The following is a 22,053-nucleotide window of genomic DNA, read 5'->3' as shown; positions in this document are numbered from 1 at the left end:
CGGTCTAAATCTGTGAAAAATTAATCACTAAATTTTTGAAAAGCAAGAAAAAATCCATAATTTTTTTTAAATATAAAATTTTAAAGGAATTAGAATCTGATATTGATGTGCATATTTTAAATTAATATTTAAAACGCTAATTGGTTCTGATAGAAGTACTAGTTTAAGAATTATTTACCTTAAAGGAAAGACTATAGAATAGCATATTTAAAAAAGAGCTGTTAATGTCAAAGGCAATGAACGTTTCATAAAGCGTCTTACACCTATTTAATAAAGAAAAGACTTACTTATTCAATACTTAACTATGCAATTAGTTGATCGGTTATGCATACAGTTTATACCGTCTAGTAATCAATTCAGTTGCATTCTTACGAGTGGATACTGACTCGACTGCAAATTTTGAAAAGCTAATATGCAGAACTACTAGAAAAATATCGGCGAAAGAGATGTAAGAAAATGGTTTGTAATAGTTATATGATCACGTAATTTCTTAGGCTCCAGAAAAACTTTGAAAAAGATAACAGGAGATTACTATACGTCTAGGTTTGCATCAAAAGAAGGAAGTAACTGTGAAGTTTGAAAATGCAGAAAATTTTCTATCTGTTTGAAAAAGCGAAAGCTCTAAGAACTTTGATATTTTGATGCATTTTTTATGTACGTCGTCCCTACACAATTGATACTTAAAAGTTATATAAAATTCAAAATCTTAAAAAACAGCTAATCCGATTTGCCAGGATCTTATAAAACAAAATTTATGAAAAAAAAAGAGTTCAACAATTGTTGAATGAAAAAGAAGTACAGGATAATAATTCTCTTCCGGATGCAGACATTTTACAATCTTTTTTACCTGAACTGGAAGGAATTCAATGGATAAAATCTGAGTTCATAAAAATATAATGTAATAGAAAAGAAAAAAAAGAAAAGGAAGAAAAGAAAGGAAAACGTAGCACAGAATTTTCTCATATCTACATAACCAGAATACCTTCATCTCTTACGGTCAGTAAACTGCTATTTCTGGGCCTTTAAATACTGTTCAATTTAGTGCAAGGGTTTAATTTTATCTTTCATGTAAATAATACAAACAAATAACATAATAAACTGAATATTTAAAAAAACTCTTAATAAATTAAAATGGTATATACACGATGATTGTGTGTGTATTGATAATACGGCAAAGCACACTAGGGCTATCTGCCTAAGGGGAGGGATGCCTTTCGTGGAGGACTTTCTAAGGGAAACTGGCTCGTATACACGTTACACATGAGGAAAACCACGAAAACGCCCATGCAACCACCCCGTTCGCGGGATTCGAACCTTGTACCGAACTACCAGTGTTCAGCGATTTTACCGCTCGGCCGCTGGAGGGCTATACACGATGAAGTTTATATTGTAATTTTAGTAAAAATTTATTAATTATTATTTTTTAATACTTGTAATTATTAAAAATATTAACTAAAGTTTTATTAAACGTTAATTAAACTGCCGGACATCCAAAAGGCGACTCCGTGAAGGAAAGATGCACCATGTATGTATACCAAAAAGGAGTAACTAATTTTTTTTTCGATAGCACTTAAATTTATTTTCCTTTTTTACGTAAATAATCAAGTTTCTCGACACAGAATTACATTTATAAATTTAGTTTGATAATTTTACGCTATATAACATTTTGATAATACATAAAACTTCATGATCTTTCTGTATGTAAATATAAATCGTATTTTCCTAACTTCATTTTGCAAGAATGCTGTGAGTTTATTTTGATGATGAAAGAACTTCAATACATAGCTTTTGAAGCTTTTAATAATAAAAATACAAGAGAGAGAGAACCGTTTATGGAAACAAATAATAACCATACCGTGTAGCATCTTTCACGTGCATCCTATCATCTTAAATGTGGCAACATTATTCAAATCCATAAAAACACTAGCCAAAAAAAAGTTATCATATTCAAATTCGTGTTCAAATTCAATTTATATGGCCTCGTAATTTCAAGTAAGTACATACATATTTTGAATTAAATTAATTTATTTACTGTTTATAAAAATTAAAAGGGAAGTTTTAATATTCAATTTTCAATATACAGTTTAATATTTTCAATATTTAATAACCCTAAATATTAATATTTTCAATTCAGTATCATTATTTTCAATTACTTAAATGTGAAAATAACATATAGCAACCAAAACTGAGAATATTTTGAAATTTTGTTTAATATGCTATATTTTAAATAGTTGAATTTATATAATAATAAATAACTGATCATTACACCAAAAGCAGAAACAATAGTTAGAATTAGGTTGTAGCTATGATTACATCAATAATATATTATAATTTTTTAATATTTCTAAAACTTCTCTAACAGCATTACGGAAACATTTCACTATGTGGAACATCCTAAGGATTTACTTATTAGAAACTTAAAAAAAATTACTTGTACTTGAAATCGAACCTATCTATTAAAAAGCGGTACTCTTTTGTTATCGGAACCAGATTCAGATATGTATGTATGCAAGGATGGACGTATGTGTTCATGTGTTCGTGTATATATGCAAGTACTGTGCATATATGAGTACTATGTATGCGTACTATGTGTATATGTACGTGTACACACACATATGTGTACATACATACATACATTCATATATTTTTGAATCCGGTCCCGATTACAGAAGAGTACCAAAAAGACATTTATTTTGACATTAATATTAGCGATTGCTAGATGTTCACCAAAATAACATAAATAAAACATTAAAATTTCACGTTTTTCGGAACAGCTGACGTAGAAAACATTGATAATAGCCCTAAGTCCGCTAGTATTAAATTTCCTAAGTAGATACTCTGATACTTTGATTTTCCTAAGGATGATAAAAGCTTCAAATTATCGATTAATTGTGAGTTAGATGTAAGAACTTGGCGACTTTTAACGAAATTTATTTAATGATAATTTGGAAGGCAATAATTAATTAAATGTGATAGGTTGCTTCAATATCAAAAAAAGAAACGCTTTGATGATAATATTCAGATGTCAGTATCAATTATTAAAAACAAACCCATTATTCTCAATTGTAAATTGTCCAAGAGAAGTCATGGATTTAGTTTCCCATAAGGATATTTTATGATTAAATACGTAAATTAGAAATTCAGGAACTAGTTTTTTTGGCGCATGTAAACAGGCCTCACCAGCGGCTGAGTGTTAAAAAGCTGTAAAAATGCCTGTTCGACCTGTTTGGGTTCGAACCCAGGTTTTTGTTGATTTTCGTGGTTTTTCCTGTGGGCAACAGGAACACGAGCCTGTATCCTCCTGACAGTCCTTCATGAAACGAATCCCTCACCTTAGGCAGGCAGCCCTCGTAGCTTTCCATATTCAAATGTACTAGCCGTATATGTAAACAAGTTCTCATGAGCACGCGATGCGACGACGCAAGCATCTAGCCTACAATATCAGTCTTTGTGCACATGGTCGCTTCTGCATAGCTTCACTGTCGTTTGAAAACTGTTTGAAGTTTCGAAAGTTTAATTTATCATTTAGATCCAAGTGAATCCAGTTATGATTCTGCACCGTCCAACATTTCTCGTGACTTTTCAATACCATTTTTACGACAAAGAGAATCAGGTTCTAATTTTCAACCATCATGTTTCGATTATTGATAATCTTACTTCTCGCAATAGATATGTTTTACTTTTTGGTAATAAGACATGGAGAAAACATTAGATTATTATCAATTATATTATTGTCTTTAATTGTTCCTTTTTTTCTAAAAGTTTTGTGTAAGTTTCTTTTTGGGCGCAGTCTGAATTAAAAGAACGATCAGAAGATAGCACTTAAAATTTAATATTAAAGATTATATTAATTATTATTTTGTATTACTGTTAATAATACAGAACAAGATTTATCATTAACATATTGAGATTCTATATTATTCTTATTGTTATTATAAACATCACGGTACATTCGCTTTTCATTGCGAGTCAGTGCTACATACAAATCTGAATTAAAAGTTTTAATAGCAATGCATCTTTTTCCGTATGCGAGCTAAGTTGGAGCGAATTACTACAGTTTATTTTACAATTCTGATCACTAATCTACTAGCTCATCAATATAAGTACACATATAAAACGCATATTACATGAATACATGTTATGCTCATATTATGCAAATACATATGTGAAATTAAGTTCATATTATACGAATACAAAAGTGACGTTATGCCTGATACTACATGAAACTATACTCGCATACGAATACAAATCAAAATCATACACAAAATTATGTTGCTATAAAAATACACAGAAACTGTATATGTAAAACCTCGCTGATGTATTCGCTAATATGATAACCTCACTGATATAAATACATTTACAAAACTTGTGTATTGCTCTTATATATTTATTAAATTAAACTTTACTCAAGTATGAATTTAGATATAAAACTCATATATAAAATTAGACTCTGGTATTTGTAACACAATGCTCATACAAAGATGAAACTTCACTATTATGTTCAAAAACTCGCAACTCAAACTCAAACTCAAAAACTGTTTGATCGAAATCAGAAATGAGTTAATATATGTAAACATTTGTAAATTAATATAGTTTTAACGCCAAATCGGAAATGAGAATTCTACATTCTTATAAATGACAAATGCATTACTCTTTAATATAACGCCTATTTTTAATGCCTATCAAAATTCTTATCGATGAAAATATTGCGCAGAACTAACTTACTAAAATTTTAAGTTTTCAATTAAAACCTACACCAGTGCGAATATGTTCCTAAAATATAACGAAAATGTACATTAAAATGTTTATTCGTACAACTACTACACAGTTCGATGAAAGAAATGTTCTTTAAACGAAGATAAAATTTTAAATCATTTGCAGCTGTGAAACTAAAGCTGAAATTATCCTCAAGGTGCCAATATTGGAAGTCATATTTTCTTCCTGTTCAATTCAGTTACTGGCAATTTAGTGTTATATAAATTTTCCACTGACAAACATTTGAAGACATAAACAGATTTTCAGATTTCAAAAAATCAGGCAAGTCTCTTCTTTTGCCCTTTGATGAATAGAAACCTGTGTCAGATTTTTTTTGAAACACATATAACATTCTTAGCAATCATCATCAATATATGTTTCAGGTTTCCTTAATTTTTACAACAAGAGTGTTTTGCTTTCATGTACCTTTAAAAAATTACTAGAAATGTGCACAGCTGTTATTTCTAGTCCATAGGTAATATATTGTCATCGTTATTTTATTTTTAGATCAAAATTACTGATATGTCAAAAACGCCACAAAGTCTCTCTTCTTTATCAGAAAACAGTGCTGTAGTTGTAGTCAAGGATGTCCTAGATAGACTAGTCATTGTAGTTGACTCTCTATTAAACAACACATCGGAAGGAGTTGTTGGAAAAACTCAGTCTGATAGTTGCCTCTCGAATGCTGTTCAGAATGTCGAAGAAAATATTGCTGAACAAGATGATATTGAAATGCAAACCAGTGAATATTGGGATGCAATGGATGCAATAGAGTTTGAAGATAATGCAATAATAAACAATAATCATGAAGACGATAGAATTGGCGCTCAGCTAACTTCACAACCAGATGTTATAGACGATTTAGAGGTGATATTTAATATTATTTTGTTAAAATTATCTCAATATCTTGAATATTTTGATTAAACTAAAACTGTTTTTGGATAGATCCATTAAGGTGATTTTCTGCGTAAATAGTTGACTTGTTGGTTTACTACCATGTTCATGAAAATCAACTGCCAATGTGCTACATCTTCATGAAGAAATATCTATGAGAAGTTTTTTTACATGCGAACACAGGATGTTAACAGCCAAATTTAACCATCTTTACCTGGTACTGATAATAAAATCTGACTATGTAAAATTATTATTTCTGTTAATGTTAAATAATATGCCCAAAGTGTCATTAAAGATAGTCTTTTATTTGAGTTTAAAACAGTAATCGGTTAAAAACGTTGGTTGGCAGCGTTAAATCGTGTTTTAACTCTTTCAAAGAAATATTTTTATTTATTCTTATCTCTAGGGTTTAAGCATTCTTATAACATATTCATTCACCAAAATAAAGGTCATTTAATCATGTATGTGTGCATATGAAAAAATTCGAAACTTCTTCGTGAAGATTAATAGTTAATCTTCGATAACATGATTTTAACTGTCATATCCAAGAGGAACCCATTCAATCAGTCAGCAAATCACCTAGTGGATCTATTCAGAGATCAAAGCACTTATTTGCATTTCAACCTGCAGGATCCAGCTTCAGTATCCACCAAAACACTTAATTTTTAATCAATTCTGGAACTAATGTAATAAGAGTAGTGTATGAAGTCGTATCAAAGTTAGTTCAAAGAATTAATGTTAAATAATCCATTAATAACTTTACGCTAGAAATCTAGGGCAACGTTTTTATACTTTAGTATGTATTCAAACACTTAATATTTGGATCAACTCTTGAGCTAATTAACAAGAGTAGTAAATGAAATCATATTAATCAAGTTAATTCAACAGAATCAATGTTAAATAATTAATTAATAACTTTCTGTTTAATTTAGAAATCTAGTTTCTACACGCGCCATTCCGCAAACTCTAATATTTCTCCAGAAACAGCTTAATAGAAAAATAAACTAAAATTACATTACGAACAGACATTCTTCTTTTCCCCTTAAGCAAGTTAATAGGAGCTTACTAACTTATTTAATTTAATTATATTACTTGTAAGTTTTTTTTAAAATTTATGAAGCGCAAAGAGAGAGAATGTTTTGGGGAAAGGAAAAGTAAGATTAATCAAGTTTTTTCAGAAAACTATTAATTGGAGGCAAGCTAAGGAATCATTTTAAATTTTAGATGACGGTGAAAACAATTCTTTACATAGTAGTAAGCTTCCGAGTTTCTACAACAATCGAACAAAAAATATGTAAGGTTTAAAAACTGAAATTGTTTGAGTGCTCATTGATCTCTTTCAGATTGTTTTTGATTACTTTCATTTTCGAAACCATTACTTATAGACATTGATTAGCAGAGAGCTTGATTTTTATTATTTCGATTTTCGAAAGCATTACTTATAAACATACACATTGATCAGATGAGTGCTTTCGCGCCGTACGCATTTTCTCTATTCACTCTTCTTTTTTCTTTGCCATTTTTTTGCTTCGACATTCTAAATCATATTAACCAAGATGCTGATATCATTGCTACGGCTGGAAATAAGAACTAAAGTGACAATAAATAATAACTATAGTAGGCAACTCATGCCTTAAAGCTCATTTGTCTTATAACATCTAAAAGCTACATTAAAAAGTTTCGCTGAATGCAGATACTAAATTTAGATTACAATAATCAGGCTTAAAATATCCTATTGATTCTATTGTGGGAATCTCAAAATCAGATTTTAACTGTATAAAAATAACATCTTACTTGTTTTCCAAAATTAAACTAGGGCTTCCATTTTAAATTGCTTTACAAATAGTTACCAACTTCAGAGTTGCATTACACATTTTGATATTTTTCATTGTTTTCAAATACTTAATTAATATTTTCGTCCATTAGTAATTTGCATAAACTTTGTAAATGAACATGCCAGAAGAGCAAGAAAATCAACCAAAAGCTTTAAACATTTTTACAGTTTTTACAGCTCCAAGTAATAACAGTTTTTCAGGTGAAGATATCCGGATAGTTTCATCAATTTAAATCCCAAATATAAATAGTGTCTGTAATATAAAAAAAGTAGGGCAACACAAAAGACTCTGTAAAGGTAAATGTTGATGAGATGAGTGCGTCCACGCCAGCCAGAATTTTTGTTCTCTTCGTCTGTTCTAATATAAGATTCTGCAATTTATTATTAACGATTATAAATCGTCGATACTACGTAATGATAAAATCAGCTGATTTAAGTTATGAGTTTTCGAACTTAAGGAGTTTATCATGATTGAACGTAAATTTAAGATACCCAATAGATTAAGATAATTTTGCACTTATTTCTGGGAACACAGCTCAACTTTAAGGCTGATGGTAATTATTATTATTTAATAGGCTACATCTCTATTATATTCAGATAATAATCTCTGCTGTTATGCATAAATTTAAAGGATATTCATGCTATACATCAGGAAAACGAAAAAAATTAGTAAGGAGTGAACCCCTGCAAGAGGGAAAAGTCAACTTCGAATGAATCAGGAATTTTCAGTAAATCGTTTCAATATTTGGCATGCTTGTGTACGGTTTGCTAATTTGGAAATGCTCACTGATACACTCTGCGTATAGCACAGCCCGCTTAATACAATTATGCATAATATATAGCACAGGGCATATAAAACAAGAGTTGGTGTGAAAATGTACTCATGTATACTTCTACTGCATCATTACAGGCACTTCGTTGCTTATGGAATCTCTAAGAAGCGTTTGAATTAAGTGAGTCGTCAGTTGATGATTTTGGTAATTTTGTAGAGTCATTAGGATATTTTGGAAGCCAGAGAGATGAAAAATTAGCAACCGCCTTCGCCGGGAATCGAACCACGGACCTCTGGAATACCGGCCCAGCGTGCTACCGTTACACCACTAAAGCACGCTAGGGAAGTAGGAGAAATACCTTATATACTCCCCTTTTTAAAGGGCGACTAGGGTTTTAGGGGACCTAGTAGCCAAATCCTGGGTGAGGAGAATCATCATCCACAACCCATTTTTTTTTTATTTCGGGCGCCACTTGTAGAGTCATTAGGATATTTTGTAAGCCAGAGAGATGAAAAATTAGCAACCGCTTCGCCAGGAATCGAACAGCGGATCTCTGGAATACCGGCTCAGGGTGCTACTGTTACACCACGAAGGCACGCTAGGGAAGTGGGAGAAATACCTTATAATTTAATACCGGGGTATTATATTCTTCCTCATATATAAAAAGTTATGTTAACAATATTTAATTTTAGTTTCATTATATACTGATGGTGCTTTATTTAGTTTGAATAACAGTTAAATTTTATTTAAAGCAACTTTCCTTTTAGTCTCGTTTTCACCCGTTTTCCTACCATAATGTTAATAAGGTAAAGTACGTGTATTCAAATTGAGGTATAAAGAAGTGCTATCGAAGCGAAGATTTCGGAAGGTCTTTTTAGAGCGTGTTATACCTGCTTGAAGACCACGTTGTTATTTTGAATTACTAGCGATTTAATTCTATGGCGCTGAGTGCTTCTAGCCATATTAATGACTAGAAGCACTCAGCGCCATATTAGTGGCTAGCCATATTAATGGCTTGTTTCAGCCGCCTTCTACGAGTCAGAGCCTTCTGGCTCGTTAAATTATTCTGGGAGCTCTTCGGATAAATTGAACACATTTTAAATTCAATGTTATCTGTTTGAGTTAAGCCAGAAGTGTTGGCTTTATGGAAGCTCAAGTAGGGTAATCTGTGCAACTATATTTGATTGAATAAAGGGTTCTTTATAACCTTCTTCTGACTTTTCTGTTGTACTAAAGACTTGGGGATAATTCCTCATACTATCTTTTAAATCTCGTTAGTTTATGCTACTAAAAAGAATGACTCTATATACTAAATGCTATTGACTAAAGCTACATGAATCGTTTGTTAATTTTAATTGTTAAACCTGACTAATACTGCCGAATAAAAAAAATCACATTTAATTACACATATTTAATAAACATTTGTAATAGCTTTTTTGTTTATGTGGAAGTACAAAGTTTCTAAAATAAAATAATAATTAAACAGAAGGTATTCGTAAAACAGTTTATGATTAGTAACTTAATCTGCAGAAAAACTTTACTTCCGATTTTTCGCTATTGCTCTGTATTACCACATGATGAAAATGCGAACATAAACGAAAGAATGTGGATCTATTATTGAAGTTAAAATTTCATTTACATTTTCCACGAACTTCAATTATCCAACAATTCCAAACATTTCAATTTAACCCAACAATTCACACCATTGTATAATTTCACTAGGAAAAGACTTGCCATCGATCAGCTAGACTGTCACATTAATACTTTACTTTGTATTTTGTTAGAACGAAATGTTCACAAATTCAGAAGACACAATTCTTTGTGATGTTTATAATTAAAATGATTACTTCTTAAGATTTTCGGGAGTGGACACATCCATTTTATCGGGAGTTGATAAATGCTGTTTTCGTGGTCTCTATCTGATATTTTGTAGTTGATTGAATTTATTCCTTTAAGGAATGTTCAAGTGATCATTTTATGAACGCTGTTAATGGTTTACAGTACATTTGCTTCACGTCTAGACGTAAACCACTTAATCTGCCATTTGAAAGATTAAGTGTAGCAATAAACAGAGAAGACGATTACATGCATTGTTGTTTTAATTACAGTAAATAGGATTGCGTATTTCTTGTATTTATCGCAGTTCATGTACAGACAAAAAAAAATCATTTTGATGGGTAAAATTCCGTATTCAGAAAAGTATGTTTAATATATTAAATTGTTTTATACCAAAGTAAAGTTTTCTTATGTATGATTTATAGTTTTGAGTTGTTAAAATTTAAATTCTGAGTTTTGCCTTCATAATTTATATGTATTATAGTGGTCTTATATCCCTACTCAAGAGATTTTATGTACTAGCGAGTTTGACGGTCAAACTTCTAAATAGCTATTATTGAGAAAAAAAAAAAAAAAAAATCTATGATGGTTTTAATATGTTCAGTTAGAGTAATTTCGTTCGGTCCAGCATCGTAAGTTCAAAACGTACTTAATGATTTTAATAGTAAACCAAATGTATACGTTCCGTGATCACATAAATTTATATTAATCGTTCCAGTTCAACGATTCTAGACATTAGGCGCAATAGAAATTTTACAAAAAGCTGTAAGGGATACCGTAGCTCACTTTAGAATTCTTTAATGAGATAATGTCTTTTAATTATGTTCCAAAAATACTTGGTATAAAGACAAATATTTTAAAACATTTTATTTTTCAGCGAGGGAAAAGTATTTTATTATTAACAATTAAATACGGAATATAATAATGTAGGTCAGACAAATTTTTTTCTTAAGACCTTCCCAACTATACTTACTTATCTCAACTATACTTACACTATCTGGTATACTATTCAATATATAGTGCTATCAGCGATATTAGCTAAAATATCAGTTGTTTTATTTTAATTTGCTTTTCTTGAATAATTTGGTGATATGGGATTGAATGGTCGTTCTATGACAATCATATACATTGTTACGAAATATACAGGCGCGGTGAGATAACTTCCTCGCAAAGCAGTTTTAGGGTTGCCATAAATGGCAAAAGAAGGCATGGTTGCCACATTTGGCGAGAAATCGCCCATTTGGCGACAAACTTGGCGATATGCCATGGACGGATGGAAAACCTTCTGGAACGATTTCTTACCGGTTTAGTCCAGAAAATTCTCGAACACAAGCCGAAAGCTATATAAACCCTCCTGGTCCGAAGTCAGTATTAGTGTCTCTCATCTAGTTAGTCCGTGTGGAGACGATCGATTTGACAGTCGGCCAGCGAGTACCGAATGGGTCGTCGAGTGCATCAAAGAGTCTCTTAGTGTATCGCGGTTATTGCATCGTTGTGAGAGCGGGCCTCGTCTAACGAGCTGATAGTCCTTTATTGAGCGAATGTCTCGAAGTCTAACGCCGAGTTGGTTGTGGAGTGCATCGAAAGAGTCTCTTCGTGTATCGCGGTTAGTGCATCATTGAGAGAGTGTGTTGAGCTCTCGGAACGACTGAACCGAAGAGTCATGAGCTGTGCTCTGCGTGTCGTCGAGTGCATCGCGAGTTGTAGCGTGGAGAGTCTCAAGAGTACGTGGAGTTCCGAGAACGACCAAGCAGAGTCGGGAGCTGTACTCTGGTGCTTTGCAGCGAAGCTGTCTAGGCCATTATAGCCTGATAGTGTGAAGGCTGTGTCGCTGATTGTGTAAGCGTGTTTATAGTAGTTCTTCCACCACTGTAAAACGTGATTTTGGAGCTGTCTTGATTAATATTAGCTAAATAAAGTGTGTTTCTATGCTTCATCAAGTGTTGTCGTTATTCACTCCAAATCTATGAACCTCGTACGAACGTGAAGGAAGATAATAACGCAAAAACTGGTGTCAGAAAAAAACGCAACAATATATTCATATATTTCTTATATATATATATATATATCTGTATTTCTTCTGTAGTAAAATTCCCTTTTTCTGTTCACTCGTACAATGAAACATTGCAAATCTTTCTCAGGAAACTTAAAAAAAGATCACGAAAGGTGCTTAGTGATAATATTCTAAGTTATAGATTAAACTGAATGGACTAAATGTAAGGAATACTGAATATTTTCTTTAGGAATTATGAGCACGGGTCTAACCAGCAAGAAAGACAATTGCATCTAAAGTCTTGGTTGCAATATAACACCTCGACAAAGGATTTGACTTTAAAAATGAAAAAATGCCATATGAAAAGTATTCTGTATTAGTTACGTATGTACCCTGTTGCATAAGAAAAATCGTTTAGAAATTGAAAAACAGAAAAGCTTCAAATGTTCATAAAATTTATTATTTAGATATGTCATAAAATAAATGCATTTTCATTTAAAAGTATCAGATTAAAAGTTCAAATAAGCCTTGAGTTTACAGATGTAAATTGCTTAATATCATTAACAAACAGATAAATTTTGGAGGTTAAATTAAATATCGCCCGCATTCCTAAAGGGCAACAAACTGGCCCAGAGGGTAAAAGAATTTTTTGTGGCGTGCTGTGGCAGCTCATTGTTTCTAAATTGCCAAGTGTTTTTAGATTAAAACTGAAGGATAAATATATAATGCTTTACTAAAAGGAATCATACTGGCGCGTGGAATTTAGCAGTATTTTATTTAGGAAATGACAACAGGTTGCTTTTAAATCGTTCAGTTTGTGAACCAGAAATTCTTTAAATTTGCTCAAAACCTGAAATAAGCATGAAAACAAATTCGAAGTTCAAAATTCACTCTGCGAGATGCACATACTTAGTATGTGTAGGTATATTAAAAATTCTCTCTCTTTAAGTGTTATTATCTTTATATAATTCCATGCACCAAAATTGTTCCATGCACCAATCTTCATAATGTAATAAGAAGGATGACTGGCTATATCACCTCGCTTAAAGTTACATAGCATACTCTCAGCAAAGCTAAGGATCATATAAGAAAAGCAATTATTTACAAATGCATGTTGTGTTAGTCTCCCTGACATCATATTGGGTTAGTCAGAGTTACTAGACACTCTATGTCAGATTTTTATACAAGTATACAAAGTCTCACAAACGGATCACCCCAGAATTATGCACATAGTTCTAATAATATGAATTTTACAAGTTTGTTACTTTTAGAATATTCATACATCCTTATAAATTTCGCCAGTTTTAAATTATACTAATTCTTTTCTTTAAAATTCTTTTCGATTCTTACGATTGTCACTCAGTGTTTTAATAGTCTATTCGTCCAACTATAGAAAAGACGTATTATGTGATTTTACTGTCTTGCAGCTATAGTTTAGCCGAACTCACGCTTCGCTAAATTTTGCATTTACTTGCTACCTAATTGTTCGGTTGAAACGCCATTCGACGGAACAATCTGAAATTAACTAAAATTTCAGATTGTTCCGTTGAATGGCATTTCCGGGATTGAGTAATAAACATCTACACGGTATTTTATACATTGGTTTGGCACTAAAATCTGACAGAAATAAGTTTTTTAATTTCAAAACTAGCAAATAAGACAAGTTCAATTACAGTTTGAAAAAATTCGGCAACTTTCTCGAAGCATCACGAAATTTTAAATGTCACCTTTTTGAGGAATAGAAAAGTAGTAAAAAGTGTGAATATCCTAATATTTACATTCTCCACCTAATATTTACATAAGAAAATGTGAATTCTAGAATATTCCAGAACTATGCGGAACCATTTAAGGCTCCGCATAGTTCTGGAATAAATCGTTGCAAACTGACTTGTATCGCATTTCTGTGATCATCGTTGATGTCATAAGCTGTTACTTTTTTGGCAATTAAATAATACTAACGTTCCATCCTCATACCTCTTTTTATGATAAAACATGAAAACAATTTTCTTTCTTTTTTCATTTTTTTTTCTTTTTTTTTTTCTTCTTTTTTTTCTTTTTTTCTTTTTTTTTTTTTTTTGGCAGCGTTTTGCATATATCATCTCTATTCAAGTTCTTCCATTCCTCTTCTCTTTCTTTTAATGATTCTCAAGAACAAGCTATCTACAGTCAAATATTATGTTGAAAAGACGAATTATGATTTACATCCTTCCCTCATATTTTTATTTTATCCTGATCCTCAAAGTGAAAGTATCATTTTACCTGCATTTAAAATTTCCATTTTAACTGCCAAATCATTATAAAGTAAACGTATTTAAAGCAAGGTGCTTTATTCAACGTTAAGTTTCTTTTACAATATATTTTTCCGTGGAATTTTTGATTTACAGAATCATTTTAGAAATAAAAATTGAATTTGGCATTGTTTTTGTTTACAGACAACGTTCTATCGATTATCATTATGACTTGAGTTATTTTGAACGCTTCTGTGCTGATTCCCTTGATGAAACATTTTAAAGGCTCAATTTAACTTTCTGCAGTCAACATAAAGTCGAAATGTACATTCGTATGATAATGTAAGAGCGTCTCGAGAAAATAACAATACTAACGATATTCAAAAATATATATCTTCTGCGTGATATATATTTCATAAACAGCTTACATGATAAGAGTATACGAATGTATTCTTAATAACTGTATTAAATAAGAATCGTGAAAAAGCGTTCGTTAACTTGTTGTTGATAGCTCATTTAGATTGCTATATCTAAAAATTTTCAGTTTTTCGAAAGTGCAGTCTGTTTCAAGATATCTCTGTTTTAGTTACAGTTTCTTTCTGCATATCATATCCATTCTGACGACGCAATGCAAAACGTTTTCGCCCGTACGATTTGTAAAATATACGATTCGATCGCCAGGTATGACTACTCACTTTTTATTTATTCAAATCACTATTCGTTAATTGGCAATAAATAGCAACATTTTAATTTGGCTCTAGCAAATACTCACGATTTTAAAAAATGTAGTTTTGCAACATATTTTGTGCTACACAATGCAATATGTAATCTCCTTTTGAAGACTGCTGGCGTTGCTTTCAAAGCTATTCAAAGTTATCTAAAATGACTATTAAGTGTTTGCTCTTCTTTTATAGTTTCTCATTAAATCGAATTATTGCGATTGTTTTTATTCGTGTCTTCACTAGAGACACATTCCGCACAAACATGAAACACTGAAAATGAATAATGAATCTATGACAATAGCTTAGCCAAAGTAATCCGATACAGGCTTATGCTGATCGCCTATTCATGAACAAACAGTAAGCAGAATATTGTTCTGAACTTTCAGCAATTTCTCATCGCTTGCTGTCACCACCAACAGTAAGATTTATTTTTATAGTGCTGTCAAATGCAAGTCTTCCTTTTTATTTTTCTGCCTCACAAATTCCGCCATAAATTTTCCCGGAAGTCAGTTGCAGTATGACGTCAAAGCAAGCAATTTACTGATTGGCTGGAACGCATCGTATTGCACTTTAATCCTCTCAGTACACACGGAACATCATTAAAAAGAAACTTCGTTAGGAAGAATACATGTACGAAAAAAAATGTTTGGGAAAGTCTGGATTTAAATCCAAGTTTCGAACATTATTTGTTTTCTTTTTAAGAGTTTTTCTATCTTCTGTGTTTTGTTATTTGGGTCTGAATTTCAAATACTTTGCTTTACTGAAGTTTATCTAGGAAAAAGATATCCCAATACCATTAAATTTCTGTGATCTCATTTTCGTTTTTTCTTTTCTTTTCCTGCTTGGACAGAATGAAGATGTACCAATGGTCATCGACGAAACAGAGTTCGACATGATAAGATTCAGTGATGAGCGTGTTCCAGATGATGAAGGGTTTGAAGCGCCTTTGGTATCATCAGATGATTTCGAAGAAGGAGAAGAACTCGTCAACATAGATGATATGGACTTCATCGAAAGAGTTCTTCTGTATTTTAGGGATACAGACGTACTGTTGGGCAATCAGCATGGTAGCGGAGATCATCCCCCTCAATTAGATGAATAAATAAATAATAAATACTTCTCCGATTCTTCCATTATATATACCACTCTCATTCACAAAACGTGATGCGTATTAAATTCAAATTAATGCAGTTGTTACACAGTGGGGTAGCGAGCATAACTGGCTCCTGGGGCAAAATAACTTTTTGGCGCCCCTCCCGAAAAAAACACAATGATATGATAAAATCTTGTTTGGAGACCATTTGATCACACACCCCCTCGCTACGCCACTGTATCTACATAGCTTCAATTTTTTTCCGTGTGACTCCTCACTATTTCAAGTCTTGGACTATTTGAATGGACACTGTTTAAATTTAATTTCACGAACTACAATTTTTTATTTATTTATTTATTTTTTTTGGTCGAGGGTGCGAAAAAATCGATATCTGTATTATGACGATGTATCTAACTCTAGCATTATTTATAAAAATTGTAAATTATAGTTTATTGCATTCTAGTAACACAAATGGAAAATTCGTGATACCTTAATGGAAGAAACTACCCGATTAATGCGGCAAGTTCCATTTCAAAGCATGATTGACGAATTTTTGCGTTGGTAATGTGTGAGTTGCGTTAAAGACTACTATAACACCGAACTGAATTTTGCACGTTTAAGTTTTGAATTCTTCTGCGCTTAAAGCTGTAGCTACGTTAAACGTGCGCGTCATTTCGCACTGTAGTATGGTTGCGAAGTTTAGAGAATTTAATGTTTCTTAGAATTAGTTGGCGGAAGATTTTCCGAAATCTTACAGAGACTCTTTGATTGAGTAATGGAATGCCGTAAATATTTCTCAAAGAAGAAAAAGTGAACTGCCCCTTCCATGTAATGGTCATGATTTCTCAAAAAGAACAGCTCAAAAAAATAATGGCGGAAAAAAATTGCTGTCAGATGGCGGTAGGAAAGTAAGACACCAGCCGTCAAACTGGTGGAGACAATAGAGTAGTGAAGAGTAAATATATCATAAAATTAGTCGACGGATGCGTTTTGCATGTTTCAAGCAAATAATTACTCTTTAGTTGGAACTCATAGTTCTTTGCTCCGCTTAGAAGAGGATTATTAACTGCTTCTCAATCAAACCCACAATCATCATTATATGGTGCCTGTTTACAAATGAAACTTGAGTGATTTGATACAAACTGGTGGTTTTGATTTTGGATTTGACTCGGGCTTAATGTAATTTGCCTATGTAATCCTGCGCACCTCCCTCGGTGTGATATGAGTCCCAGCATGTGCGAGTGCCTGAAACTTCAGAACACCTTTAGTCGGTTACTATAGTAAAGGCCTAAGATCTGGCTAATACGTGAATGAGGGTTTTCTTCTCTTCGCTAAAATATGCTCATAAAATATAGGTCAGCAACAAGTTAGGATACCTTCTTAATCTCCCATTACATCAGTCTAACATTAATAATAAAAATAAACTTCAAGCGTTTTACAGTATGCGTATGGTTATTTACTTTTATTTAGTAATACATTTTACTATCCGAAATTTTATTGCGTTTTAAGCTTTCTTCGTGACGTCATTTTTGTGATGCGCCTTTGCAGAGCAGAAAATATATGACACCGGAAAACGTTTCTGCTGTTATTATTATATTTACAAAAGCTGCTAAACCTGATGATATCTGAAAGTCTGATCTAATGCAAAAAGTATCATTAGTATCATTAGTATGTAATAAGCTCACGGGTGGAAATGCGCAGACATTATTATGCTTTATCACCGCGTTAAATGAAATGATAATTTTGATGTATAGTATACAATTAAATTCTAATTGTTAAATGTACATCACACTTAAATCCTGTAATTAGAACAGCTTACGCGCATTATTTTGATATCAACAATACAAGCTATTGGGTTCCACATTTCCGCTTAATTTAGCTTCGAGAGAACATCGATTCTTTTCGCCTATTCGATTATCTAAATAGAGTTTAGCGATTAAGTAGTAGAGTGAAATATCGAATGATTTATAGCAATTAAAGAAATTATGCTACGAAATAAAGTATGCGCAATATCCCTACACCGATTCTTCAATCAAATCTTTACCTCACAGTGATGTGTTTTTTGTGTAAACACTAGGTAAATAGGAATGCATTTCACCAAATAGTTACGAATGACGAGGATTCATCAAATGTTTAGGAAAAGACAAGCATTATAATCTGCCTCTAGAGGAAAACGTCTTTCACGATTTCAGATTAATTAAAAAATAAAAATGTTTCAAATTTTTTATTGTAACGAGTCAGGAGTTGAATTGATTGCATAATAATGTACGTATTTCCATACATTACAATGGACTCAAAGAGTTTGTTTTTATAAAAAACTATAGAAGAACATGCTTATGTAAAGACATTTTTAGTCTGATGCCATACTTAAATCTGCATCCTATAGTCCTAAGTCTGATGCCACACTTAAGTCTTCATCCTGGACTGGAATGCATACCAAAGGAATTGCGACTACGTATTGATGCTTTGAACGTGAGTTTAGAAGCGATGTTTCTACATGTTAGACTGTTTCTACCATTTTGTATCAAACGAGGTTTAAAGAAAACGTTTGGGTGAGCTTTGAAGTGGCACGTATTTAGTTTCATCCGAGATGTCTTCTACTTTATAGCATTTGTTAATATATCTTGACCAAAAATTTTCTAATCAAAAGTCACATTTTAAGAATCGCAAACTAATAAATTACTTTATGTACTTCAACTTCATTTAGGAGGCTGGTCGCTCTTCCAATTAATATACAATTGAAAGTGCAGTGATAATATTAATCTAGAAATCAAAATGAGACTCTACGTTTATACTGTGCCCTCAAGAGCCTCTCTCGAAGAGGCGGAGGACGACAACAGCCAGCAAATGGATTCAGACCTCAGCAAGATTGTTTCCCTCTGAGCCTACGCTGTAAACGCGTTAATTAAGATAGACAGAAATTGCTTTCACGATATTCCTATCTCTGTCATTCGGAGGGCAGTCCAACGAGGGATGAACCGTAATGGTGCTGTCATGTTTGAATTCGGATTGTGTGTACCGCTAAATGTTACTAATTTACCCCAAGTGCTGCAATTCATTTAATATATATTTCATTTGACACAGTAGCGGTAACGTCCTAGGTTAATGTACGTTTGTGCAACTTTGTTATGCGTCACCCGCAGAGGATTTGTTTATTAGTGAGCTTGTGAGGACTAATGGCGTATTTCATATGCTATTGAGCTTTACTGTTTGAGAGGTCCTATCCAAGGTATTCCAGCATATGGAAGGTGATTTTCTTAAATGATACTGACCCCTGTGAGGTCAATTGTTTTAAGTAGTGATTATAGTCTCCTGTGTTGTTACAATGGCGTGCATTATGATCTTTCAGAAGGCAAATGTTAACCTTTATTTCACATCAACATACGTTATCAACCAATGGTATAAGGTATGATAGCTCATAAGATATGATAAAGATGATATTTTGTTTCTGATTTTTAACCAAAACTAATACTCGAGAATTCTTGGAAAAACATGTTCTTTTATGTCCAGCAGCTTGACCTAGAAATGTAATGGAAACTATTTTTACTTCCCTCGAATTTGGACTCAAACCCAGTGGCACGTTAGCTACCACCCATAATTACCATGATGATAAAACGGCATCTCTCTGTTATAAAAGTCAGTATTACATGCAGAATTACTTTTAATTGTACTATTACTCAGTATTACTTTTAATATGTATTTAGTATTACTTTTAATTGTACTATTTTTTTAATTCTTATTGTTTTGCTCTATCTAGGTAGGCTTCGAAGTACATTGTCACTAATATGCGCCCCCACATGGTTACAATGAAGATTAAAATTCAGAATGTAGATAATACTTTTATTTATACTGTAATGTTATTTAATTCTTACATTTCTGCCAAATTTAAGCTTTTAAGTACCTTGTCGCTGATATCTGCCTCCATAAACTGTTATGGAGATTAAAATGCAATATGTAGATTATACTTTTATTTTTTATGCTATTATTTAATTCTTACATATTTGCTATATGGAAGGAGGCTTTTAAGTACTACCTTGTCAATAATAAATAATATGCGACTCCAAATGGTTACAATAAAGATTAAAAATCCAAAATGTAGATAATACTTTTATTTGTACTGTCATTTAATTCTTATATTTTTGCTATATGCAAATAGGCTTCCACGTACATTGTCGCTGATATCTGCCCCACAAAATTGCAATGAAGATTAAAATTCAGAATGTAGATTATGCTTTTGTTTGTACCATTATTTAATTCTTAAATTTTTAATAAATGCAAGTAGGGAACAAAATCCCGATCACTTAGATGAGCCCTACATGGTTACAATGATGATTAAAATTCAGAATGTAGATAATACTTTTATTTATATTGTTATTTAATTCTCATACTTTTACTAAATGCAAGCAAGGTTCCAAGTAACTTGTCGCTAATATCTGAAATAAAATAATTCAGAAATAATAAAGTGTAAAAGCAATATAAAGAAGTAAGAAATTAATAAACTAACTAGTTGTGCACTCGAGTATATACACAAAAACAGAATATAAGCATTTGAAGCATTAAATCAAGAAAGTTATATTAAAAGTTAAAAATAAATACTAACCATAAAAATTACTGAATAGGAAGAGTATACCCATTTGCTTAGAGACTCAGCAGTATAAAAATCTTTTAAGGAATACTTACGGCAAAGCTTTACATTAAGAATTGAAAAGAAAGAGAAGTTATACCGAGTAATGCCAGCGCCGCAAAAATATTCGCTTGCTGAGAATAAATTTATCTGAGAGAGTGGCTGCCAAAATGGTAGTTAACGTTATTTTTTCCCCTCGTGCCTAGTCTTTTATAATCTAGGTGCTCTGAGACTTCGATCGCATTTTTGAAGAGTTAGCAGCTGCTCTTGAATAATAATTAGAATTTAAAGTGGTGAACGTGTTTATGGAGAAATACCTGGAAGGAAAAATGTTTTATGGCTTCCTGTATTGAGCTCATACTGGCTCTAAAATCAAATGAAGCAATATGGAGAATTTTATGGAATAGCGTAATGGGAATGTAAGAATTATTTATCGCACTGCACTCCGTTTCGTTCGATTTATGTCTTACTTCGTTCTGAATTGTGAAAACAGATAATAGGTTTGCTTTTAATAAGTTTTTGTTTCTCAAAAATAGCATTTAAGAACACTTTTGAAACAAAAATAGTGAAAAAAATGCATTTATTAAATGTTTCAGAAACAATTTTAAGTTTAAAAAAAGTATTGGAAAATAAAAATCTGAAAGCTTTCAGACTTTATATTACGCCCAAAGGAGCGCCTTTTTAACGTTTTGTGTGCTTCCTTTATTAAATTATATATCATGTTAATCGCACTTTACAATTCAACATCAATAGTATGAAATATTTAAAAACAGCATATCTTTAGAATTTCTGATAGACAGTTTTGCGCGCTGGAGATAAAAAGGTTTTTTTTTCTCGCACTTTATGCCACTGGCCACTTTAAATGTTTATCAAAAATTCCTTAAAGGTTTACAATACATGAAATAGATAATAAAAAAAATTAAATTCAAAATTATGGCTCCCAGGTATCCGTATTCGCGTGGAGGATTACTTTATTCAAAATTTTATGGCTCTGGGTACCGTCGGTTTTACACAGTGCGAGAAACATAATGCATTTATGTAGATTCTTTATTATTTAATTTCTTTAAATATAGTACAGGTTATTTTATTTGGTTCCACAATTTAAAAAGCTATTCGCCGTTTATAGAGAAAATCCACAAAATGCAGTTTTGAGGGTAATAATCCTTTTGGGCTGACATCTCTTTGGAGGAAAGATAGAAAAAAATGTGAAATTATGAGCAATGAATGGTCATAACAATTCATTTTTTTATGCTAACTCAGTGTCTTCATTCGAAAGTACTGAGTGAGTTTCCAAAGTAGTA

At 32.0% G+C, this 22,053-nt stretch overlaps 2 protein-coding genes across 2 annotated transcripts in view; one reads left to right on the top strand and one right to left on the bottom strand.

The window, feature by feature from the left end:
• Positions 1-22,053, bottom strand: part of LOC118188104 (putative G protein-coupled receptor CG31760) — a 367,683-nt gene that overhangs the window by 234,362 nt on the left and 111,268 nt on the right. The gene's annotated exons all lie outside the window — the stretch shown is intronic.
• LOC118192681 (uncharacterized) lies at positions 1,917-16,152 on the top strand. Its single transcript, XM_035363678.1, has 3 exons — positions 1,917-1,992; positions 5,263-5,622; positions 15,886-16,152. Exons 2-3 carry the CDS (start codon positions 5,278-5,280, stop codon positions 16,135-16,137), a joined length of 597 nt encoding a protein of 198 aa, XP_035219569.1. The 5' UTR covers positions 1,917-1,992; positions 5,263-5,277; the 3' UTR covers positions 16,138-16,152.

The sequence above is a fragment of the Stegodyphus dumicola genome, chromosome 7, assembly GCF_044657685.1.
Source record: "Stegodyphus dumicola isolate Sdum_Otavi_A_Nest chromosome 7, ASM4465768v1".
NCBI classification, from domain to species: Eukaryota; Metazoa; Arthropoda; class Arachnida; order Araneae; family Eresidae; genus Stegodyphus; species Stegodyphus dumicola.
This window is presented reverse-complemented; position numbering and strand designations above follow the sequence as displayed.

Excerpts from the sequence above, each read along its gene's own strand:
- LOC118192681 (XM_035363678.1), top strand. The coding sequence starts at position 5,278 with ATGTCAAAAACGCCACAAAGTCTCTCTTCTTTATCAGAAAACAGTGCT. Across the intron at positions 5,623-15,885 it reads ATGTTATAGACGATTTAGAG|AATGAAGATGTACCAATGGT; the intron begins GTGATATTTAAT and ends CTGCTTGGACAG.